This window comes from Diabrotica virgifera, chromosome 7 (genome assembly GCF_917563875.1).
Source record: "Diabrotica virgifera virgifera chromosome 7, PGI_DIABVI_V3a".
In the NCBI taxonomy this organism is placed as follows: Eukaryota; Metazoa; Arthropoda; class Insecta; order Coleoptera; family Chrysomelidae; genus Diabrotica; species Diabrotica virgifera.
Genome location: NC_065449.1, coordinates 94066922 through 94094136, shown reverse-complemented (window position 1 = coordinate 94094136; position 27215 = coordinate 94066922). Strand labels below are relative to the sequence as shown.

Here is a 27215-nt window from a genome sequence, read left to right as displayed (position 1 = left end):
ATAAACAAAGCCTTAGAAGAGAAGCAATACTGCTCTGCAGCCTTTTTGGATGTCTCGCAGGCTTTTGATAAAGTCTGGCACACTGGCCTGCTATACAAAATAAGAAAAGTCCTTCCTCTCAACTTCTTTCTAATCCTCAAGTCCTATCTCTCCGACCGCCATTTCCTTGTAAAAGTTAAAGATCAGTGCACTAACTTATATCCAATCAAAGCTGGAGTACCTCAGGGTAGTGTCCTTGGACCAGTTCTCTACCTACTCTACACAGCAGATCTTCCTACAAGCCAAAATATCATCACAGCCACATATGCAGATGACTCAGCAATCATTGCTGCTCACTCAAACCCGTACATCGCCTCGCAACTGCTCCAGACAAATCTCGACAGAATAAATATCTGGTTACAAACATGGCGAATTAAAGTAAACGAAAGCAAGTCAGTACATATAACGTTCACTAATCGAAAAGATACGTGCCCAACCGTCTCATTAAATAATCAAGTACTACAACAAAAGGATGATGTAAAATACGTAGGTACTTTGACCGCAGATTAACGTGGAAGAAACACATATTCACGAAAAGAAAACAGTTGGGTCTGAAACTCAATAAAATGTACTGGCTGATAGGAAAAAGGTCACAACTGAGTTTGTACAATAAAATTTTAGTATACAAGGCAGTGATTAAGCCAATATGGAGCTATGGTATCCAACTGTGGGGATCTGCGTCGAGATCCAATATCGACATCCTGGAGAGATTCCAATCGAAAACCTTGCGCATTATCACAAATGCACCGTGGTACATGCCCAATGAACACATCAATCGTGATCTCCAAATGAAGACTGTCAAAGAAGAAATTGCCAGTTACGCCCAAAAATACGACATCCGACTACAAAACCACCCCAACAGGCTAGCGAAGAACCTAATGAGACCCCAAGTAAACAGAAGACTAAAGCGCCACACTCCAAGCGATCTACGAACAATATTTTAAATTTTAAATTTTCAAAAATATTTTATTTATTAGAGTTTTATTTATAGGGTTTTATTTATTAGTCACAAATAATTTTGTTAAGTACTAAAATTATGATTTCATAGGTTATTGTCACTGGACAGTCTCCTGCAAGTCTCTTTTAATTGTTAAACAATTTACTTATTGTAATCATTATTACAGATTGTAAATAAATGGGATGTTAAAAAAAAATTAGCGATGTATTCCCACAGCATATACTTTCTATGTGAACAAAATTACGCATTTTAATGTACCGCCATAACTTTTATGGTATTGTGCAATATTTGAATATTTCAACATTTTTTCGTTTTGGCCCCGCGAGGCCTCCTTTGGGGCCGAGGCCCCTAAGCAACTGCCTACTTTGCCTAATGATTAATCCGGCACTGGTGGCGATATTGCTCTTAGGTTCTTTCGAGAGAACCTTTTGGAGTCTAGCCACTTCTGCAGTCTGTTCTATCTTCTCGCAGTGTTCCTCCATGATTCTCTTTTGGCTTTCCTTAGAGCCTTGTTATATTCAGTCAGAGCTTTGCGATATTCGCTCCACTCGCCTGATCTCTTTGCAGAATTGAATTCTTTTCTCGCATCTCTCCTTCTTTTAGCAAGTTCATTGTTCCACCAGGGCACTTTCCTGTTGGAGCTCCTCGCTGTTACGGGACAGTTATCTTTATATGCTTCTCTGAAATTGTTCAGTAGCCATATCTAGCTCTATTGTGTTCCTTATCCTCTTTATAGCCCCACGAAAACTATATGTCAGGTCTTCTTGATACGCTTCCCAATCAGTTTTCCTGGGGTTTCGATAAATCTCTGTTTCGTGCTCATAGCCCGTTTTTTCAAAGTATATGTGCCTGTGGTCTGAGAAACGCACCTCATCAGACACATGCCAGTTCCTAACGATGCTGCTTGCAAATGCAGTCGCCATCGTTATATCGATAACCTCCTTTCTATTTGTAGTCACAAAGTTAGGTTTGTTGCCTACATTAAGTATGTCTAAATTATATTCCATAATAAATTTTAGTAAGTGCTCACCTCTTTCGTTGTTTCCGGTGCTCTACCAGCTGGTGTGATGCGAGTTGGAGTCACAACCGATGATTATCTGTGATCCTTTGCCTCTGCAGTCTCTCATCAGCTCCTCCAATTCCCTTGGTGGTGGTGGGTTAGGATCATCATAGGGCAGGTAGGCTGATCCGAGTATTATCTCCTTCATTCTACCTCCCTCTGTAACTTTTAGTTTTACTGCTGTTAGATCCCTGGAACAGAAATTAGTTAACCGCAGTACTTTAATGTTGCTTTTAGCTATTATGCAGGTTCTTGGTACTTCAGCGGATCTACTGTAAATCAGTTCTCCACTTATCCCTGAGAGACCTTTTATTTTACCCTGGTTTACCCAGGGTTCTTGAATGAGAGCAACATCAAACCTTTCCACCGTCACAGCAATTTCTGCCGAAGCTTCCTTACTGTGTTGAAGGTTGGCTTGGATCACTCTCACCTTTGCCATCTCCATCTGTCTCCCGCACGATCTTGAATGCTACCCTTCCCATCCTATAAAAGGCCTTGAGTTGGGTTGCTTCAAAGCCCTAAGGGAAACCTTGTCGATCGAGTACGCAAGGATTTCTCCTTGCCCCTCGACCTTCTGGCTTTTCAGTGTCCAGTCTGTCGTATTGAGCCCTGCATTCTGCTTGCCCAAGCGACTCATGAACAGTTTTTCGCTTATGCCGGTCTCAGGCACGTGCACAAGAACAATCAGTCTTCTCAAGTCCTTGGATTCGATCAACTTCAAATCCGCCGACTCCCAGAGATCCCGAAGCTCTCGTACCGTCCCCTCCAGCCAAGATTTGGTAGGCTCATTCGCGCAGTGGATCCACAGAATCCCCGCGCTGAATGTAGTTCTTAGGAACTGCAGTGGATTCTGACTCCCACCGGGTGCCTTATCCACTGCCTCTTCCAGTTTTGATTGAACCAGGTCTGCTTGTTCCCGGTTCAGTTTTACCTCAGGATGATGTCTCTCTATCACCGCCATCCTCAGTTTATCTGTCACTTCGCCGTAAGTGCCAGTTTGCGTTTTACCGCCCCTTATCTCTTCAGCGCTAGCAACTGTGCCAGTCTGCGTATTACCGCTCCTGGTCGCGTTGTTAGCTGCTTGTTTCGTAATTCCCTTAAGTCTTTTGGCCTCGGGGTTTTTTGTTGGGGTCGAGCTGTCAGGCCGGGTCCTTTTCGCTCCCGTGGTCTGGTCACTTTTCCCCCTTTGGCCTTTGGTCTTATGTGGGTTTTCTTTACCCCACGTCCCAACAGCTATTTTTTCGGCTTTCTTAAGCCTTCGTTTTTGAGCCCCAGATAGATTTTTTGTCACGAGACTTAGTTTCTCGAGGCTTGTCTCTAGCTGGTCAGCTTCCATACCTCTCTCCTCGGCATGGTCTGCTGTTTCCACAGCTCCCTTGTCCATGTATTCTATATGGTCTGCTGCTCCCGCAGCTTCCATTCTTGTTTCTTCGGAGAGGTCGCCCATTTCTGAGTCCCTCTCCGCTTGTTTAATGTTTCTCTTTGGTTCCACGATTGTTCCCACGAGTAGATGTCGAGTACGGCAGTGCGCCCTTACCGCACCAAGGCTATATTCCCCTAGAGTTCGCCATCTCTCTAGGGCATCGCTTCAGATACACTTTACTCTATGTACCATGCATCCCGTCGGCACGATGGTGTTACACCTTAGGATTGGGAGGATGGATTATTTGGCGTTACCCAGGGTGCACCACGTGGAGGCGATCCATCGCTACACCCCATTAATTCAGTTAATTAATATGATAATTTTTTCACTAACTATGTATTCAGTGATTGTAATAATTTATATACTGTACAACAAAAACTAATACTCAATCGAGAAAAGAAGAAAAGTGATAAAGTGATTTTTTAATAATATATTGTTACTATGGAACGCTTACAATTTTGAACATATTTAACAACAAAATACTTGGATCACAGAATATATCCTGGTGTATTATTCATCTCTACATGGATCTTCCATAAATAATAAACAATAAATAACTTTTTATGAAGTTCACGTCTTAAATCAATTATTTATCAAATACACTATCAATATTATTTAATCAACAACTCAAAATATTCCCGATGCCATGTCAAATATTTAAAATTGTCACTGTCTTGTCACCATATGCTATTCGATTCAGTGCGTTGTATGACAAAAATAGCGAATGTTCGATTTGGAAAATATCACCACGGACGTGGTGTCCATTTTTTTCTAATCCTGAAAATACTACTAAATATTTTTAAAAAATTTAAACGCAGAATGAAAGACTAAATTATTATCGAGGGTCGAAAGTCCCTTAGAATAAATAAAAAGTTTCTTTTAAATGAGATATTTGAAATTAAAAATCAGTATCCCGAAATAACCAAAGTACGTGCCTCCTAGCGGCGGGATACGGGCAACAATACATTGGCTTATAGGGCAGTCCTTACAGTAGGGATCCTGGCCTATACAGAAAAATGCAGGCGGGTGTGGGGTAATACTGCACTTTGGTTGCATTGGTGGTGTATTGGCTAAACGTGCAGGGCAGGGTATGGTGCTGATAGAAAAGGCATTCAGGCATCAAATATCCAAAAATCTTTTCAGGCCATAATAATGAAAAGACCTTCTCCAAACGCAGTAAAAATTTATACTGAAATGATGGCATCTCCTGAGGTAAAATGTTCCGGAAGTAAAATGAGCCTCCGTTCGGATCTCCGGGTGAGGACTATCTCAGGGGGAACACCATTGCAGGTTAGAAAAATCAGGATAGGGTCTTGGAATCTTGGTAGTCTTACAGGTAAGAGTCTGGAGTTAGTGGATGCGCTCAAACGAAGAAGAGTTCAAATTGCTTGTATTCAAGAAACTAGGTGGAAAGGACAAAGGGCGAAAGAACTAGGTGAAGGATACAAATTGTGGTATGTAGGGAGTAGTAACACTAGAAATGGAGTTGGTATAATTGCTGATAGTGAAATGAAAGGTAACGTAGTAGAAGTTGTAAGAACGAGTGATAGAATGATGTCAGTGAAATTTGTAATTGATAAAGAGGTATTGAATGTTGTTTGTGTGTATGCTCCCCAAACAGGTCTGGGTGAGAATGAAAGAAGAGCTTTCTATGATCAATTAGGAGACGTACTGAGTGGTATTCCAGCAGAGGAGAAAGTTATAATAGGAGGTGATTTCAATGCACATGTGGGCCAAACCAAGACAGGATATGAAACAATACATGGGGGATTAGGCTTTGGAACTAGAAATGAAGCTGGAGATGACATGCTTGAATTAGCAACAGCATTGGATATGGCGATTGTTAACACATTCTTTAAAAAGAGAGAAACTCAACTTATTACCTACAAAAGTGGACAACATCAATCCCAAATAGACTACTTCATGATAAGGAAAGAAGACATACGTGAATGCAAGGACTGCAAGGTAATAGTGAGTGAGACAGTAAGCCAACAACATAAGCTGCTTGTTCTGGACATCGAAGTAAAAAGCGAAACTAAACAAAAATATCGGAGAGGACCACAAAAAATCAAATGGTGGTTGCTGAAAGATGAGAAAGAAGGTCTATTCAGGAGAAGAATAGTAGAAAAAATATGTTGGAACATGAAAGGAAGCCCTAATACAATTTGGAGAAAAATGGCCAGTAGTATTAGAGAGACTGCTATGGAAATACTTGGGAAAACGTCAGGAAAAAAGTTTGAGGATAAAGAGACTTGGTGGTGGTCAAACGAAGTACAAGGAAAAATAAAAGAGAAGAGAAAATTATATAAAAAGTGGCAAGAAACCAGATCCGACACAGATCTTCAAAACTATATGGTGGCGAAAAAGGAAGCGAAAGTAGCAGTAGCAAAAGCCAAAGCAGAAGCGTATTCACACCTATATGATCAACTTGATACCAGGGAAGGCGAAACGAAGATATATAAAATAGCCAAACAGAGAGCAAGGAAAGCAAAAGATTTTAATCAGATTAGATGTATCCGAGATGAAAATAATAAAATACTAGTTCACGAAAGGGAAGTCAAAAAGAGATGGAGAAAGTACTTTGACAGCTTATTAAATGAAGAATTTGACAGACAGCCTGTAGAGGCAACGGAGACAGTAGCAGCAATGGTCACCAAAATAACCAACGAGGAAGTGGCTCAAGCGCTTCAAAAAATAAAGAAAGGAAAAGCGGTAGGACCAGATGATATTCCTGGGGAAGTATGGAGAGCATTGGGAGAGACAGGAACAAGGTGGCTAGCAGGTCTATTTAATAGAATTATGGAAGTCGGACAAATGCCAGACGAATGGAGAAGCAGTATACTGGTACCTGTTTACAAAAACAAGGGAGATATACAACAATGTACAAACTACAGGGCTATAAAACTGCTTAGCCACACCATGAAAATATGGGAAAGAGTAATTGACAGACGGATACGTGAAGAGACCGAAATATCCGAGAATCAATTTGGCTTTATGCAGGGTAGATCAACAACAGATGCAATTTTCATTATAAGGCAGTTGATGGAAAAATACAGGAGTAAAGAAACAAACGCTCATATGGTATTCATTGATCTTGAGAAAGCATATGATAGAGTTCCTCGAGAGATTCTGTGGTGGGCACTCAATAAGAAAGGAGTCCCTGGTGAATATGTAAAGATTGTGAGGGATATGTATGAGGGAGTAACGACTAGTGTTAGGACAGGTGTGGGAGAGACTGATAAATTTCATGTGAAAGTAGGATTGCACCAAGGCTCTGTGCTTAGTCCGTATTTATTCTCATTAGTTTTGGACCAGATAACAGCGAAACTACAGGGTAACATTCCATGGTGCTTAATGTATGCTGATGATGTCGTGTTAGTAGGAAATAGTGAAAGAGACTTAGAACAAAAACTGGAACAGTGGAGACAAGCTCTGGAGGAAAAAGGTTTAAAACTTAGTAGGACAAAAACAGAGTATTTGGAATGTTCATTTAAAGATGGAGCTACTACAAATAAAATGGTATCTTTGGATGGTGAAATGATTGTGAAAAGCAATAGTTTTAAGTACCTAGGATCGGTATTACAGAGTAATGGAGAAATAGATGGAGATGCATGCAGTAGAATTAGGGCTGGATGGATGAAGTGGAAAGAAGCGAGTGGTGTGTTGTGTGACAGAAAAATTCCAATGAAGCTGAAGGGAAAATTCTATAAAACAGCCATAAGACCGGCTATGATGTACGGAACTGAATGTTGGGCAGTGAAAAAGAAAGAGGAACAACGAATGCATGTGGCGGAAATGAGAATGCTTAGATGGATGAGTGGAGTGACAAAGAAGGATAAAATTAGAAATGAGTATATTAGGGGAACTCTAGGTGTGGCACCAATTGATGCCAAAATGAGAGAGCATAGGTTAAGATGGTTCGGTCATGTTCAACGTCGAGACGTTAATCACCCAATACGAAGAATAGCTGAAGTGCAGATTCCTGGAAGGAGTAGGAGAGGAAGACCAAAGAAGACCTGGGGGGAGGCGATAAGGCAGGACATGTTGGTAAAGGGGATTAACATTGATATGACCCAAAACAGAATTGTGTGGAGAAATGCAATTAGGGAAGCCGACCCCGCATAGGGATAAGGCAAAGAGAATGATGATTTGAAATTAAAAATCACACTACATTTTCTCTTAGTTTTTCACCCTTGTAACTTATTAAAATAAACATTATAGAAATTTTCAAGAAATTTTCAGTGAGCTTATTTTTTTCTCTTGTTACATTCTTGCATTCATCGTCAAACCAATGTATTTTACAGGCAAAAGTTTCCGTTCCTATTTCATCTTTTTCTGCTACTTCAATATCTTTTGCTATCAATTCTAGAGCTATATTTAGAGCTATTTGTTCTTGTTTAGGATTTTGTAACCCTCTTCTTCAGGGCTTGTGTATTTTTATTACGTACGTACAAAGGGAGGCCCGTTAGTCCATTCTGGGGTGTTGAGAGTGAAGTAGTTAGTAGATGACCGCTAGATATGTTTTTTGATTGGAGGAGAGATAAGCTGACTGTTCAGCAAATGCGAGGGCGAATAGGTATTATTATGCAATAAGATTCTTCTTCTTTTTTCTGTACTATCTTCTCTAAGAAGGTTGGCAACCATCATGGCAATTCGCACTTTCGATACCGCTGCTCTAAAGATATGAGCAGAGGTGCGGGGTGCAGTTAAACCAAGCTCTCAAATTGTTTAACCAGGAGATGCGTCTTCTTCCACGACTTCTTCTACCTTTTATTCTTATTTGTAATATTAATTGCAACAAGTTATAAAGCTCGCCCCTCATGATATGTCCCATATATTCGGACCGTCCGGGCTTAGCATGATGGTTAGGATTGAGGGGAGATGAAGTTTTTGTTTCTGGAAGTGAGTGCTCATACATTTATGTAGTATGAACAAGAAGTTTTTAGGATCTTTTATAGAAAGTTATAGAAAAAGTTGAAGAATATAACTTAGGACAAAAAATAATACTAAATAGGGAAATTCAAACGTATGAAATAAAAAGAAGAAGAAAGTTAGCATGGGCAGCATTCGCCAACTGAACTATATACTCAGAAATTAGCAAATTTAACTACATCTTAGATTTAAAGTTTTTGATGCATGCATTATTCCGATATTAACATATGGGGCACAAACATGGACAATCACAAAAAAGAATATGAACATACTCAGAGTCACTCAACACGCGATGGAAAGAGCAATGCTTGGCATATCACTTAAGGACAGGAAAACAAACACATGGATAAGACAGAAAACCAAAGTCACCGATGTGGTTCAAAAATCACTAAAATTGAAATGGGAATACGCTGGACATGTAGCTAGGAGCGATCTTAACAAATGGCACAGAACAATTCTAACCTGGAGACCATACGAACACAAAAGACCCAGAGGCAGACCTTCTATGAGATGGACAGATGATCTGAAACGAACTGCCGGGAAAAATTGGCTACAAGTAGCGTACAACAAAAAACAATGGAAAGGAAGACTTGAAGAGGCTTATGTTCAGATGTGGACGTGAATGGCTAGACGAAGAAAAAGAAGAAATGGAATATATTGCTTGTACGGTATTTACCTAATTTTTACAAAATGGTAATGTGTTAAGTACAGCTGGTTCCAAAAAAAACTGATACGACTCTTAAAGCGTATTTTGTAGAAAATTGAGCAGTGTACTTTCTTCTTCTTCTTCTTCTTTTTGTTTTTGGTCTCGCTGCAAGGCAATTATCAGCACGATTTATAGGCGATCTTGATGTAGTCTGACTCTAATCCATATCAAAATCGGTGACTATATTCTTGTAAAAAGCTTTTGATGAGGTGTGGGTGTGATATAATGAATATGAGTTTAATTATATTTAATTTATTATTATTATTTACATACTGTCACTGTCACTGCCAAATCTTAAAATTTGTCAGATAACTTCAACCTCAAAAAATGGCTGTTTGTTTGTTTATTTTATTATTTGTCTGTCATAATAAATATAATATAATGTCAGACCAATCATACACTGCTCAAAATGATCAAATCTTATTAAGAGTCGTATCAGTTTTTTTAGGAACCAGCTGTACCTACCCGATTGTCACTGCACAGTTCAAAATTTCATTAATTTTAATTAACTATTTTTTGCCATTATTCCAATTAATCAAACGCAGATGATTTTTAAAACAAAATAAAATTACAAGTGATTACACAAATCACGTGTCAATCACAAATCAATCTTTGTTTGAAAACCTTTTTGACGTCACACTATCACGGTCCATTAAGTTATATCGGCGATTTTTTGTATTTCCCGAGTTATTCCTTTTATTTTTAGATTTTTAGTCTACTTTTATATAAAAACATTTGTTTTTAGAAGTCCTTAGCGACGTAGTAGTATAATATAATATTTATGGATTACCGTCAAAGGCCGATATGAACAACCAAGAAAGAAGATGTATTTGGTGATTTTTCTAGCGACTTTCTTGGGTGTGAATCTGTCTTTTTAGTTTACTCCTCGTTTAAAAACAAACCATACAAATAAGTTGGTACTTTCTGACGAAAAGTCCTAGTTTTACATAATTAGGATCAATAATGGAGACAGAAGTTCTTACATTATTTAATTATTTTAAAAAACATATTTTTTTGAGAAGCCTTTATAAACTTGGCTGAAACACCCATATAAGAGATGTTCTTATAAAAACGAAGAGAGTTGAAGGGTTTTTTTTAGTCAAGGTCACAAATGCCAAAACTGTCACTGTTAAATGATATTTGGTTTTTTACTGATGAAAATTAACATATTGCTATTTAATTACTGATTAAAAGGTAACATAAATAAGGTTTTTAAATAATATGTAGATAGTTTAAGAACTAGTTTTAGTAGCTTTCTATTACGCATTTGTTTTAGTCATGACTTCTAATACTATCATAGATTTTTCTAAAAAATCTATAGTCTTCATCACAGGAGCCTCCAAAGGGATAGGTAGAACAATCGCTATTGAAGTATCCAGAAAATTGGAACAGAGTTCTATAATAGTTTTAATAGCTCGTTCCCAAAATGGCCTGGATGAAACTAAAGCTCAAATTGGAGAAATAGATAAATCAATTCATGTGGAAACAGTTACATTAGATTTGTCTAAACCAGATATTAACCAATACAATGATCTTTTCAAGAAGGTAATATTTAATTTTCTAATAAAAATCTGTAAATTATATGATTTATGCTTTTAGGTATTAAGCAACACAGATACCAAAGATATCAAAACTGGAATAGTTTTTCACAATGCTGGGCATGTTGGAACTGTTAAACAGACAACGGATTTATCAGAATTGGCTGTTTGGAGAGAGTATTATGATCTGAATTTGTTTTCAACAGTTTTATTAAACAATGTCTTCGTTAAACATCTTAGACCAGTCGCACCACAATTAGTCGTCATCAATATTACCTCTCTTGTTGGGCGTGTCCCATTCAAGAATCTAAGTAAGTTTTATTTTAATTAATATATGTATCTTTAATTATTGATCAAGTAACCTTGATACAGGAGCTGAAAACAGGTTTTAATATCTCTATTTAAATTGCTTTGTGATATTTAATTTAGTTTTTGTAAATTTAATGTTCGTGACTAATACTTAAACTAATTTTACTTTTATAAATTTGATTCTAGTGAGAGGCCTGTAAACTAAATATTCAATACATACTTATTAAAATGTCAAATTCCAGTGTACTATACCTCGTTTTTAAACTAGTGCCGCAATGCTTGTTCATTGGTCCAACCGCAGTCGAGTTTACTCCATTAAGTTATGAAATTTTGACGCTATTAGCATTTAAAATGTAATAAATAATGCATGTTTCCCTCTACATCTAGCAAGAATTAAAGTTTTTGATTCAAATCTTTGTACTGAATGTCAGGGGTTTATAACCTCCCCCCCCCCCCCCCCCATTGGGATGTACTTTGAGCTCTATACGCCTAACTACTATTCCATGCCCTCAGAGACCATCCAGTAGTTGTAACCCCCCTTAAGATAATCCTTTTTACATCGTTGGATTTGAGTCACACTTTCTTTGAGTGCACAAAATACATTCCATACACCTATAATTTAATTGAAGATTTAGTAAAATGTAATGTTTTTTCACCTTTCAATATATCCTATCTATTGATGTTAAATGAAATTTATCTGTGAAACTAAAATTAACCTCTAAACTTATTAATCCTGATAATTTGATATCTATGTACAGTTACGATCATTGATTAGTTTACAGGCTTACGTATCTAGGAGGCAATTTTTTAAATTTTTACCTTGTTTAAACCCACCTTTTATATCAAAGTGACGTTAACAGTGGTGTATCTACAATAGGTTGATTAAAATTAAAAAGTCAAAATAATATAAACATGTCTTACAAAATTTAACAAAATGAGATAGTATAGAAAGAAGTTTTTTTGAATAAAATGGATTATGGTCTTAATAAGTAAAGAAAATAGGGAAGTATGGTTTTAAAATGTCCATTTTATTTTAAATCTATTTTATATTAAATTATGATAAACAATGTTAAATAATAAACAATAATTTGTGTAATTCTTCTACGCGCATTGCAAATACTGCCTAGAAACGCTGTCTCTTCTTTAGCTTTTTGAGCTCTGGCAAAAGGAGATTCTCTCAAATAATCTACTAACAACTCATCCTGTTGATCTGTGAAGATCTGCTGTCCTCCTGAACCGCCCAACCTTGCTATAGAGTGATAATGATCCCATCTTTCTTTGATTTTCCATATGCACATATGACTCACATACAAATCTGCAGCAACTTTCCTTAGTGAACAACATTCCTCGAGTTTGGCAATTGCTCTTGCTTTTTGCATATCACTCAAATGCATTCTAACCATTTTGGAGGAGTTTGATATCGTATTATTTTATTTTATTTTTCAAGCAAGCAAGCATAGTGATTTAACCCAGCCTGAGAGACTTGCTCACCCCTAGAGAATGACATTCGGGTGATACAATTCATTGGGGCGAGGAGGATTAACTCCCGTAAGCAGGAATCACTCCACCCCGCTTCAATGCTCCAGACCATCCACTTACCCCCGATAGCACTCTGATGCGCTATAGGGGCTCTCAATCAGCAAAGTGCTTATCATATGGGAGTCTTGGGTACACGGACTCCCATATGAAATCCTACCCCGATCAATGCAGGCCAGCGTGAGGCGCTCTATTCCCGCTATCTCTAGTGACTTATCTTCGATCTGTTTTGCTTGCTCGGGCGCCGAGTCCCCGCTCTGGGCTATGTCCAGTTCGGTGACTCGGCGCTCGAGGATGTGGGCCCCTCATGCCCGTTTTTTGGGTTTTGTTACTAATATTTTTTTGTGGCTTTCGCCTATTGTTAATATTTTATTGATTTGTTTAGTGGCTGAAGCCGTTTTGAAGTTTTTGTATATTTTTTTTGAGGGATGTCTGAAACGTATAAAAATCAACAATAATAAATATAATGAGATGCCAAAGGTGAGCAAGTTGTTTTCTTTTGATAGAGCTACGATTATCTAGCCTTTATTATATATTAACTAATATTTGCTGTTTGGGTCTCCTGTGTTTCCATCTATAGTACACATCATACCTTAATATCTCTTGCAGGATCCGGTTTGGGTGGTCTTCTAGCTCAGCAAATTTTGTTCTGGCTTTTTCCTCCATAATATCCAGTACTCTTATTTGTTTTAGGTCTCTAAATAAGAACTGTTCGGCGACATATCTGGGCACGTTTGCAGCTTCTCTGAGGCAGTTGTTGTGTGCCGCTTGTATCTTCTTTTTGTTACTTTGACTCGTGTGACCCCATGCAAGAGATGCGTATGTAATTATTGGCAGTATAATGCTATTTATAAGTCTTAATTTTGTTTTCATAGCTAATTTGCTTCTTCTTCCTGTGAGTCCTCTTATTGCTGCTCTGGCCGCTGCTGTTTTCTGGACTGTTGCGTTGACATGTGATGTGAATGTTAGACCTTGGTCCATTGTGACTCCTAAATATTTAGCTTTGTTTTGCCATTCGATGGGTCTGTCTTGCAATGTTAGCTGTTGTTCTGGGTTATCTCTTCTCTTTTTGAAGATAACCGCTTGGGTCTTATCTGGATTTATTGCTATTTTCCATTGGATACTCCATTCTTCTATTGTATCCAATGCCGTCTGTAGATTTCTTACAGCTATATCTAGGTTCATGTGTTTTGCAGCAATTGCAGTGTCGTCTGCATAAAGGCTGATCAATGTCCCGGGTGTTCTTGGAACATCTGCTGTATATATGCTATACAGAAGGGGTGATAAAACTGCCCCCTGTGGTACTCCAGCTTCCGGCATTCCGTGTTCTGACAGAACTGGTCCTATCCGGACCCTAAACTTCCGGTCGCTTAGGTACGAGGAGATGAGTTTCGTCATGGCCCTGCTGTATCCATAATCTCTCATTTTGTATGTCAGTCCTTCATGCCACACTCTATCAAAGGCTTTGCTTACATCCAGAAAGGCTGCTCCCGTATATTGTTGGTCATTGAATCCATCTACTATATATTCGGTAAGTCTTAATATTTGATGTTCGCTGGAATGTTGAGCTCTGAATCCAAATTGTGCTTCTGGGATTATGCCTAGCCTGTCTGTCTCTGATTGGAGCCTGGTTTGGATGACTCGCTCCACTATCTTACTGACTGCTGGAAGTAAGCTAATCGGCCTGTAATTTTGCGGAAATATGTGGTTCTTTCCTGGCTTGGGTATCATAATTACATGGGCTTCCTTCCATCGATTTGGGAAGAGCCTGTATCTTAGTATTGCGTTTGTTATATTTGTCAAATACACAACTGCTTTCGAGGGAAGATACTTCAGAGCTTTGTTAGTGATTTCGTCTGGACCAGGTGCTTTCTTTGGTGAACTTTTTCGAATCAGTTCACTTATTTCTCTTGGTGATGTGGGATTTATTATTTCTTCTTGTTCTTCGGGCGTTTCTAGTTCTGTTTCTTCGACTTCTTCGATAAAGTCTATATCTTCGTCTTGGTGATAATTCAGTGTGCACTCTCTTTCAAGTGTCCTTCTCATCACCTCGCCTTTATCTTCTTCTGTGTAGACGATCCCGTTTTCTCCATGTAGTGGGGGAATGGGTTTTCTATCGTTTCTTAAAGTTCTTTGGAGCCTCCATATTTTATTTTTCAACACTAACGAAATTTTTGACAAGCATTGACTTCTTGAAATTTTTTGACTTTGACATTTATCAAATCCGTACGACACTGCAATTATAGAGTATTACAATATAAAAATTAAGGTGTAAACTATTCAGTGATCGTAACTGTACATATGAAAAGAGAAGAAGAAGAAGATGTATAATGGAAAAATGTGGTGAGCAACTTGGATAGTCTATGGCGGCCAGCTGCAGCTTTTGAACTGAGTAGAGAGCTGTGGAAGAGTTTGCTATGGAACTCTAAGGACAAGAAGTATGAATAGAAAAGATAAAAGTTGTGACTGGCTAATTGACACCCAAGTCTATGCCATAAAACCAAAAAAAAGCATTTAAAATTCATAGGTTAATTTAACACATTCACGGTCACAACTGCATATGAAGTCAAATACTCCATAAGAAGACGTGTATAGATGTGAAGCGTGTCCGTGAATGTGTTAAGTATATCAGAGATTTTTTGTGTTTTCTGTGATATTCCTTTAAATTTTATATTTTTAGTGTTCATTTATATAAAAAACGGTTGTTTTTAGAACTCTTTAATGAAGTATTAGTATAATATAATATTTTTATGGATTACAGTCAAAGACAGACATGATCAACCAAAAAAGAAGATGAATCTGGTGATTTTGTCTATTGACATTATTGGGTGTGAATTTGTCTTTTGAGTTTACTCCTCCTAGTTTAAAAACAGGGTATAAGAGGGATAAAGTTAAACAGTAATCTCGTAAATAAACAAATAAGTTTTCGTTCGACAGAAATATAGCCACACTTACGTAGTTTAAGGATCATTTGTAGGTTAGAAAATTTTACTCCTCGTAACAAATTTTTTTTCGAAGATGCTGTGCTTTCTTTTTCTCAGTTTCTTCATTGGCTTCATTGCCACAAAATAAACAGTATTTTTTAAAACAAAAATGTGATTCACTTACTCGTGTTCTAGTATGAGATGGACTTACTTTTGAAGTACTAGCCTGTTCCTCCTCACGTTGTCTTTTCACTGCAGCGATTGAAGTTTTCCGAATGTATGATTTTCTGCAATCCACTAGGATCATTAGGCTCATTAGGCCAAAAAATAAATACTTACCGGAAGTAATCAAATTAAGAGAGCAACAGTTAATTTAATAGTTCTAAATTATGTTTGAAAATAAAAATTACAATTGCATATACAAAGATTAAAAGTTAATATAAAAACCAAATAAACAATAAAAGCAAATAAGCCTCAAAATTCATAGTAAACAAGGTATCAGAGACAAGCCGTATTGTTTATCCTTGTTTAACTTATTGTGGTTTCTATGAACAAGTTGCTTAATTTTTCGATACTAGTTTCTGTGAGATAGAAAGATACCTAGTAAAAAATTTAATTCATGAATAATTTCATGCATGTGCAAAGGTACAATGGAATAGCTACACTCACCGGCACAAAATTCTGCCACCCAAAATTTTTGACAATTTATAACTTTATTATTTGTGCTCCAATTTTCAAGATTCTTGCACCAGTTTGTAGGTACATGTATTGATATCGTTTGGTATTATTCCGATAACAAAAAATTTTGCTTGCATTGCATTATACAGGGGTGAATGGAAGCGTTGTATTTTCTCCTAACTTTAAAAAATTCTGTGGAAAAATGGAATAGCTGATTTTGTTTCATAGTCCTGTCATATTATCCCGGAGGTATCACTAAAATTTTGTTTTTTGAATTATCCGAATATCTCTTTTCTTGTAAGAGCTGTAAATAAAAACACTGATTGACTCATAAAATAAATACAATGTTTTTGTAAATAAAAACACTGATTGACTCATAAAATAGAGGTTGGATTGATAAGATTAGAATGGCCCGCATGCAGCCCAGATCTCAATCCTATTGAGCATTTATGTATGAGATGAATTAAAAAAAGCTATTCACTGTCATCCTAGGCCTCCAGAAAATTTGGTACAGTTATGGCCCTGGTAGAGGAAGATCGAGCTATTCCCCAGACAAGGATAACACATCTTTATTTGACGCTAAACAGATTGCGACCAGTCGTTGCTGCAAGAGGTGCACATACCCGCCATTAAATTGTTTTGTTTTGTTGTTAATTTTGTTTTGTTTTGTTAATTTTAGTGCGTTTGATATTTTTAATTAAATAAACCTTCAAAGCAGTGTTTTTATTTATAGCTTTTACAAGAAAAGAGATATTCGGGTAATTCAAAAAACAAAACCTTAGTGATACCTCCAGGAAAACACAAAAGGAGTATGAAATAAAATCAGCAATCCAATTTTTCCACAGAATTTTTTAAAGTTAGGAGAAAAAACAATGATTCCATTCACCCCCATATAATGCCATCAAGGCAAAAAAATTTTGTTACCGGAATAATAAACGACATCAATACATGTACCTACAAACTAATGCAAGAATCTTGAAAATCGGAGTACAAATAATAAATACAAATTTAAAGTTATAGATTGTCAAACTTAATCTAAAATTTTGGGTGGCGGAATTTTGTGCCGGTGAGTGTATATACAAGAAAAATATGTGGATGTTTTTCTTATCTCTACTATTGATATCATTAATTTATTGTTGGTGACTTCAAATAAAATTTTATCCAAAAAGGACAAAGCCAATGCATCACACATAAAATTAGTTACAATCACTATCAAATACATTATTTTATGAAGAGAAAAGAAGATAATGTAAGAAGTTCGTGGTAATAATTAGAGAGATACTGTAAGTTAACATGTTAATTGGGCTTAAGGCAAACTCCTAAATAAATATTGACAAATGTAGAGACAACTATGCACAATCTAAAATAATTTTTTATTTGTAGTAAAATAGGATTTCAGGGTTTACAATATATTTATTTACCATCATCAGACCTCTTTACAGGCCAAAATAATACCTTTATAAATCATTAAATATTTAGTTAAAATATAATCACATGAACAGCTTTTTCAGTATTTAATGTGATAAAATAAACTAAGTCAAAATAATATAAGAGATGCCACAAATTGTCAAATAGTGGGCGATAAAAGTTGAGAAAAAATGTGGATTTAAAGCATAAAATACAAGAAAAATGTATTACTACACACAACGCAAAAATCTAGGGATATTTTTATAAATAGACGTATTTTTTATCTGTAATCAACTTAAAAAAAGTAATACAAAATTTGTAGTTTAAATTGTTGTTTAATATGTCAAAAACCATAAAATGTAAAAAAAAACAGAAAATTGGAACAAAAAAAATATATTGCAAATCACCCATGTTTCACATACCACCATAAAATGTCAAAAATACAAAATATAAACTTAAAATAAAGTATGGCCACCACGTCTCTACATCTACTGTTCATGCTCCGAATCACATTGTTAATGTCTGCTTGAGGTAGTTGTGTCCATTGTTCTCTCAGAAGCTCTTTTAATTGAAACTCATTGTACATATTGCCCATATGTGGAGTAATGCTTCGTTGGAGCCTGTCCCATACATGCTCAATGGGATTCAAGTCCGGTGATTGTGCTGGCCACGGCAATACATCAATACCCTCGTTATCCAACCAGTTTGTTACAATATGCGCAACATGTGGTTGAGCGTTATCATGCATAAAGTAAAAATTTTCATGTTCAAGAATAGTGTCCAAATATTGCTGACTTCTGAGAAAGCCACGTGGGAAAATGAGATCAGTTCTTCTGTCAATCATGATTCCGCCCCATACCATTAATGTACCACCTCTGTATGCATACACTTCTTGAAGATGTCGTAATCGTTCTCCATTTCCGGGTCGTCTCCAAACTCTTGTCCGACGAGAATCTGGATGAAATCCATATCTAGACACGTCACTAAACAAAACTGTAGCCCAGTCATTGTCAGTCCAATTCTGAAACTCTTGATACCAGGTTAATCTTGCAGCGCGATTGCCTCTAGCGAGGTGGACATCTCAGTGGTCGCTGAATACGAAAATTGGCTTCATGGAGACGACTCCTCACAGTACTGCGGCTAATTGTTACATTATGTGCAAGCTGTAATTCATTAACCAGCTCGGGTGCTGTGATTGTTGGCTGCCTTCTGGCATTTAAAATTAAATATCGGTCTTGAGCGACGGTTGTAGAGCGACCACGTCCTGGATGTCGCTCGGCTGGGCTCCCAGTGTCTCTAAAGCGACGCCACAAACGACTTACGACGCTTTGGGAGACACCCAGCTGGTCAGCAATTTGAGTTTGTCGCATACCAGCTTGAAGGAGGCCTACGGCTCTATTAGACAATATAAAAAGACAATATCTTTAACTCACCTATTAAGCAAGAATGGTATAAAGTGACTAAAATTAAGAATAAACAAAACATAAAAATGTCGATTTTTTGTCCCTTATAAAAAACATTCTAAAACACGTATTGCTATCAATTTTACAATTTTTTTTGATAAGAAGTGAGGGTCTGTATCAACAATTATAGTACAAGCAAAATTATATGGTCATCAAACATCATTGTGAATGAGTTAAATTCTTGAAAGTAAGAATAATAAATTATAAAGATCTCTAATAGTTTTAAATCCATAATGAAATCAGAAAGCCAACATTTAAGTTAAAGACATAATATCCCAAGAAATCAGTAAATCGGTAAACCTAAATCTTTTTTTTCGATTATAGCGCCATCTATCAACAACTGGAATAACTGTTATACATGTGTATGTATCACGGAGGTGCCTTTTTTCTGTCACTTGCGTCACACTGAAAAAAGCCTCTGAGAAAAACCATACAGTTTAGTCCATGATTCTTTACCTGTCCTGTGCTTCATAATTTAAAGTTAAAGCATACGAAATAAGTCGGAAATCTATTTCACGCAACGGCAAGTGACAGAAAGTGGCTACTGTTCCGATCACGGATTATATTATAAAATTTAACGTTATCAAATAAATATAATATAAAATGTTAGTTTTGCTTTAAAATGTTGGTGCAGAGTTACAGCTACATTTGAAGTACTTAGCTTTTAATAAATTATTTTAATGTCATTAGGGATATTAAATATTTGTTATAATATAAATATTTGACAATCAAATATTTTCTTTTTGTTATTTATTTCACTGTTGCGGAAACTTAAACAAAACCATTCCATAACTGTGAATGAGGTTAACTTTGTGTGTAAGTTAATGGCAAAATAAAATACACTTACCATATAATTTCAAACTCCAATATAAAATTAGTTGTGAAAACAACTGTTTGTGTAATATAAATAACTTCTAAATGCAAAACAGGACAAAGAACAGCAAGGAATCCAACAAACTGACAGTGACAAGTAAACAAACTAGAAACGTTACAAATTTTACTTAAAATCTGAAAACGTCCCCACGCGTCTTTTTTGGACCTATCTCTTTTTGATGTACTGAGTCTAGCTAGAGCGTTCATAAAAATAACATATGTCTTCACTTAATAACAGGCGATAGCTGGTTTGTCTTTAGTTTCATGCGTGGAAGACAATGATGCTAGATACAAAGTATGTATTTTATCTCGCCAGGTATTAATGACGCACGTGTAAAGAACCGTGGACTCAACTGTATATGCAACAATTATGGTATGATATAAGTAATCTTTTACAATTTCTCTTTATCTTTTCTTATTTCTGACACAATTTTTCTGCCAAATATTTACCTAAATAGTCGAGGAAATAAAACTGAAAAAATGGCAAAACCTAACAATTTTTTCGTCCAGCATCGATTTGTACAAAAATTATGATTAGGCTCATTTCACCCTCTAATTCATTTTCTATATTGAGCCGTTGTACGCTTTTGGTTTTTTAAGGGTGAAAACTACCCCTAATTGTAAAAAAATATAAAATAACATTTTAAACTTTAATATTGTCGACATTTGGTTCTTATTAGTTACATAATGATTTCTTTATGTTTTAAGATATAATATCATAATACTTCAACCCTTACAACCACCCTTGTTGGAGCTATATATAAAAAATTGACTTATCCTAAAAAAATAATTTCGGCTTGCATCGATTTACATAAAAATTTGGGATTAGGATCATCTCACCCTGTACTTCATATTCTATATCATGCTCAAGGGCGTTGATTATTTTTAGGGGTGTAAACTACCCCTTATTGTCAAAAATTATATAAAAACATTGTAAACTCTAATGTGGGTAAAATTTGGTTTTGATTGGTTAAATAATGATTGTTTTATGCTAAAGGATATAATATCATAATATTTCAACCCTTAAAAACCACCCTTAATAACATTGCAATTTTTATAAATAGATAATTTAATAGATATATACAGAAAAAAAAGTAGAATTAAAGAATTACAAAAACATTTATTTGCACAAAAATACCTAATAATAGATACAATTTTGATATCTACAGTTTTTTTGATTAAATGCATATTTTTCGAGTTATTCTCAAAAAAGGTGCAGTTTTTCGTCGAAAAACTTACTTTCAACCGCGAATAACTCGAAAAATATTAGTTTTATGAAGAAAATGTATGAAACTTTTTTTTCTTAGAATTACTTTTTACATCGATTTACATGGTTAAAATGTAATAAAAAATTCCCACCCCCGAGATGGGGTGGCAACGACCTCCAAGGCTTTATCGTTCAGCGCCATGATATAGAAAATGATCCTTGGACTATTCCCTACCTTCTGTGAAAATTTCAAGTAAATACATGCTGGACGAAAAAATTGCGAGCCAAAATGCTTCATTTGCTGGCCTAAAATAGTTTTATCCTATTCTACTTGGCCTTTCCATCTAATTCTTCTTGGTCTTCCTCTTTTATTACTTAACAATATCTTGTTTCAGACTTTTTGTTCATCTTATCATATGTGCATCTTCAAAGCTGATTCATATGATATAGGCCTGGATCCCGCGTACCAAAAAAAAGTTGGTTAATAGCAAGCTGAAAATTTGTTAATAGGATATGATAAAATTTGTTATAGTGTCTAGTCGGACTATGGGAACACTGGAACAAGGGAAGTTTTAATTGTGGAACAGGTTAAAAATTTGGAACATCAGACTTCGAAAACGTCCCATGTATTTTGTTGGACAGAACTTCCAATTGATTTATTATCCTTTCATTAAACTCTCATGCAAAAATCAGTCTGCTATTTATCACCAACATAATTCCTGTCATTTGACAAGTTCTACCTGTCGGCCTTATTAAAATGTAAAGTTGGTGATAAATACCAGTCTGATTTTTGTGTGAGAGTTTAATGAGAGGGTAACAAATCAATTGGAAGTTCTGTCCGACAAAATACATGGGACGTTTTCGTAGTCTGAGGTTCCAAATTTTTAACCTGTTCCATAGTTAAAACTTTCTCTCTTCCAGTGTTTCCGTACATCAAAGTTTGTCCGACTAGACACCGTTAAGCTATTAACAAATTTTCAGCTTGCTATTAATCAACTTTTTTTGGTGCGCGGGATCCAGGTCTAATATGCCATATCATTCATCACTATTCCTTTTTCCCCTTCAATCATTTTTATCTGTCTACATTTTCGTTCCATCATAAATACTTCTCACATTTTAAGCTTCCATATATCCAGTTTTTTTCTACTATTTTGTTAAAGCCAAAGTTTCACTAAAAAAAGTTACTGTTGGTCTAACCACCAGGGCCCCCGCTACCATATCTGCAAAGTGTGCAATGCACACGGGCGCCATCATTTAGGGTCGCCAAAACCCAGGATCAAAAAAATGCCAAAAAATTTTCAAACAAAAATTAATTTTAAAATAAAACAAAATAGAAAAGGAAACATTATCTTTTAGGAATTTATAGAAGACAATGGATAATCTGAGCTTTTTAAAATTTAAAAAGCAAACATATCGATAAATAGCTGACATGGAGGAATCTACAATTTGCATTCATTTTCTATCCGCTTATCTAGATAAAATTCCAAGAGAATTCTGCTTCCTTAGTACTCAAAATGTGAGTAAAATAAAATAAGGAATGGCAGCTGTAGATTTAATTCGATTCGGAGGCCACCACGATCATGTATTGTGCTTATGAAACTGTGCTAAAAAAATCCAAAACATTCAGAAAAGTAAAACATATATTTTTTTACTCTTTTTGATTTTGATCAGAATAACTCAACATTATTAATGATGTCACCATTTTGGTGACATCATTAATAATGTTAGTTATTTTGAAAAAAGACATTTTTTTTTCAAAATAAGGAACAGAACTTTTTACTGTCAATCCAATTTTTTTTTCAAAAATAAGCACTTTGAACCGGTGCAACTTACAGATCATATAAACAATACATAAGTAAAGTAGCTCGTGAAGCGATAACGAATAATTTCATTCACAATTTCTTTAGCAAAAAAAAAGAACCAATTATATTTTGAGCGCAACTTGCTATGACTTGACCAATGCCAGAAACTTTTGAGAAGAAAAGTTTTGAGGAGTTTTTCCCGAAAAGTGCTTCATTTTTTGGTTATTTCACGTTGAAATATTCGATTTGGAATTAGACGAATAAGAACCTGCTTTTCATTAGCTACAGGCCTACATATTTTACTTCATTTTTTTCACGTTTTTATAAGCTACATATATTGCTAGCAATATTTTTCGATAAAATACTTACTTTTTGAGTTATTTGTAAACAGCCGCCTAAAAACGTGTTATTTTGTTGAAAAATTAATATATTCGCTCGAAAGTAACTCGAAAAATATTGACTTGGTGAAAAAACTCTATAGAAGAAAAGTTGCTTAGAATTAGTCAGTTTATCCACTTCGGAATTACTTTTGATGTATATCTTTTCACCCCCGAGAAGGGCTGCTGCTCACATCCCGGGGCAAAAGCACACATTGGCACAATATCACTTTTTTTATTGACATATTAGATATATGCCGAATTTCATGTCAATCCAAGGGGTTCTTTTAAATCCGGAGCAAAAACCGTGACTAAATGGACTAATTTAGTCTACAAATAAACATGACTTCTAAAGTTCAGTTTTTTGCTTTATTTCAAGCACCTACCTTACCTTCAAAAAAATTTAAAAAAACATGATCCAAAATGCCTTAAGGTGCGCCAAAATCCTTTTTTGTACACAGGCGCCAGTAAGTAACCCTTGCGGGGAACTGCTAACCACAGTTTTATACACTTTGACTTTAACCTCTCGTGAAATTATATTTGATCTCAGTGCTTTCATGGATGTACTTAACCTACAAGAACTTATGCCTGCTTTAGTCCCGGCGCATATTGAACCTAAGCGAGTCACAACCTGCGCCGGTGGGACGGGTGACCTGTGCAGTTATTTTTCTAGCGTGCCGCATATTAAACACAAGCTAACCCGACCGTCGGCTGTCGCTGTAACGAATAGAGACGGGCAAAATAAGTGCAAACGTGTAACGGTTACTATTGATACCGGTTCTCAGTGATACTGAGTACAAATACTGATTACAAAATACTGATGTATCTGATTCTTGTACTGAATTGAGTAGGCAACTAAAAAACGCTAGTTCCGTACATGTAACTAGTAACGTTTTAAAAATATCTTACACGTCCCTAGTAGTCGTAGCAGTTGACTTTCGAAAACATCGAATTTGATCATAAGCGGGGTGCATAAAAAGATATCTTACACTGAGTATTCTATTTCTACATACCTTTATAATAACAAGCATAAGTTAAACACTGCATTGATTGTGATTGCAAAAACGGTTCGCATGTTTTAAATAAGATTTTTGCTGATTATGTTTTTGCTAAAATATTAAATAACACAAAAAATACAATTCACAACTGTCATTTAACTTTTAACGATAAACAAAAGTCTAATAAATATATGATGACAAGTTTAAAATTGATCGACTTTGTCGATAACAGTGTCATTAATAGATATTGTTTACCATGAATCATTTTCCAATGATTGTGTGGATTTAGAAATACATACTAAACAATTTTTTGATCTGTATAAAGGAGATTATAATTACGACACATTATGGTACTCCTTATTTTTCAAATAATATGCTCTTGTAAACGCATAACTTTGATTTATTGGCAAAAGCCACACTAACTACAGAGCCGTGCGGTACATCTTTTCAATATGATGCAAGCTTTCGAAATGCCGCCTCTTAAGTATTACAGAAACTTAACTTTTATTTTTATTAAATGAACCTACACAAAATGAAGGACACCTTTTATTTTAAAAGCAAAACATACTTTATAGACCTGGATCCGGCAAACTGAAAATTTGTTAGTAGCTTAACGGTGTCTATTCGGACAAACTTTGATGTACAGGAACACTGGAACAGGGGAAGGTTTAATAGTGGAACAGTTTAAAAATTTGGAACGTGACATTACGAAAACGTCCCATGTATTTTGTCGGACAGACCAACCAATCGATTTGTTACCCTATCATTAAACTCTCATTCAAAAATCAGACTGCTATTACTAACCAACATGATTCCTGTTATTTGACATGTTCTTCCTGTTTCACTCATTAAAATGTCCAGTTAGTGATAAACACCATTCTAATTTTTCCATGAGAGTTTAATGAAATGGTAACAAATCAATTGGAAGTTCTGTCCGACAAAATATATGGAACGTTTTTGTAATCTGACGTTCCAAATTTTTAACCTGTTCCACAATTAAAACTTCCTCTGTTTCAGTGTTCCCGTATATCAAAGTTTGTCTGACGAGACACCGTTAAGCTATTAACAAATTTTCAGCTTGCTATTAATCAACTTTTTGTTGGTACGCGGGATCCAGGCCTAGAAATACAATGTCACAAATGATGGCGTAATCCCTTTTCTATAGGTATAAAAATTTTGTAAATATCATTAATTTCTTAAATCTACACAACATTATCATTAAAAACCGTTAAGCATATCTGTGAATATCGCACAACCCTCAAATAAAATGTGTCATCATACCGGTCTTGTTCATGCTTAAAAATAAAATATGTAGACAAGATATAAATATATGTAATAGGTAAGCAGTTTTTGCAACGACAATCCAATCACAATCAGTGTTGTTTATAATAATAGTAATTCCGAACGAGTTCTATTAGCTTTTCTACGTCCATCTCGAAAACAAAACCGCAACTGAGAATTTAGTCACGCGTCCCACGACACCAGAAAACTGTACGCCGATGACAAACGTTCGCATGCTAGACCTGGCACTGTATTCACTGATATTAGGATGCGCAGAACTCTCTACGCACCTCGCCGGTGCCAGGTTGTGTTCGCTTAGGATCAATTTGCGCCGGAATTTAATCTGTTTTATTTAACTTTATTTAAAGATGATTAAAGATTATGATAAAGATAAGATATTTAAGTTCCATGCATTGTATATTTCAGTTGATATAAAATATTTTTTAGGTATGTATGGATCAGGAAAAGCTGCACGAGAAATATTCTTTAAAGTATTAGCTCTGGAGGAACCAAATATAATTGTTCTTAATTATAGTCCTGGCCCTGTGGATACAGATATGTTTAATTCTATTGCTGAAACCGCTCAATCGGAAGAAGTTCGTCAGTCTTTTAAGGATGTTAAGAACTCGACCGTTTTAACTACAGATAAAACTGTTAATAGGATGTTAGATGTCTTGGAAAAAGGAGATTATAAGAGTGGAGATACCGTCGATTTTTATGACAGATAATGTTTTATAATGTTATATTACCGTTAATTATGAACAAAGTTGATAAAACCTTATAATATAATGTGTTAACATTCCTACTATATATTATATAAATTTATTTTATTGATAAAACTCAAATTTTTATACACAACTACGTATTTTGGTCGAATTACTTAGCCAAAGATGGCAAGTCATATTTATTGATGATATTTTTTATAATATAGTAAAACTATGAATCGAAAAATAAATGATAAGAATTTAACTGGCGTTGTTCTGTTTTACATCTGTTTTAATTCATATAAATACTCATTTTGTCATATAGTATGGTATAGTTAGACCCAAACCCAGACATCCAAAGTGAAAGTTATCCTCCAACACCAAATTGTTCTATATGGTCCACATAATGTTCAGAAAAAAGTCGCACCATTTTGAGCGTCGGGTTTGGGGGGGGGGGAGGGGGGAGAAATCTGTAAATTCGTAGTTTTTTACGTTTTTCGTCAATATTTCTAAAACTAAACGGTTTAGCATGAACAACCTTCTACACAAAATTGTTCTACATTAAATTTGAAATAAAAAAGGCCCTATGCATAACCCTTCTAAAATGAACGGTTCCAAAGTTACGGAGGTAGTATAGTATAACGGGTCCAAAAAAAGGCCTAACCCAGACATCCAAAGTAAAAGTTTTCCTTCAACACCAAATTGTTCTATATGGTCCACATATTGTTCAGTAAAAAGTTACACCATTTTGAGCGTCCGGTTTGGGGGGGAGATGGGGGAGAAGTCGGTAAATTAGTAGTTTTTTTAAGTTTTTCGTCAGTATTTCTAAAACCTTGCTTTAGCGTAAGGAATGTTCTATAGAAAAATGTTCTACATAAAATTTAAAACAAAAAAGGTTCTATACATAATTATTATAAAATCAATGGTTCCAGAGTTACGGAGGGTGAAAAGTGGAGGTTTTCGATACTTTTTATATTTACCGATTTCTCCCCCCCAAACC

The 27215-nt window shown here is 35.7% G+C and overlaps 1 protein-coding gene across 1 annotated transcript; it reads left to right on the top strand.

Annotated features, from left to right (window-relative positions):
• Nucleotides 1-10191: 10191 nt before the first annotated feature.
• Nucleotides 10192-26480, top strand: LOC114327507 (sepiapterin reductase). Its single transcript, XM_028276147.1, has 4 exons — nucleotides 10192-10312; nucleotides 10395-10663; nucleotides 10718-10967; nucleotides 25959-26480. Exons 2-4 carry the CDS (start codon nucleotides 10397-10399, stop codon nucleotides 26237-26239), a joined length of 798 nt encoding a protein of 265 aa, XP_028131948.1. The 5' UTR covers nucleotides 10192-10312; nucleotides 10395-10396; the 3' UTR covers nucleotides 26240-26480.
• The last annotated feature ends 735 nt before the right edge of the window (nucleotides 26481-27215 follow it).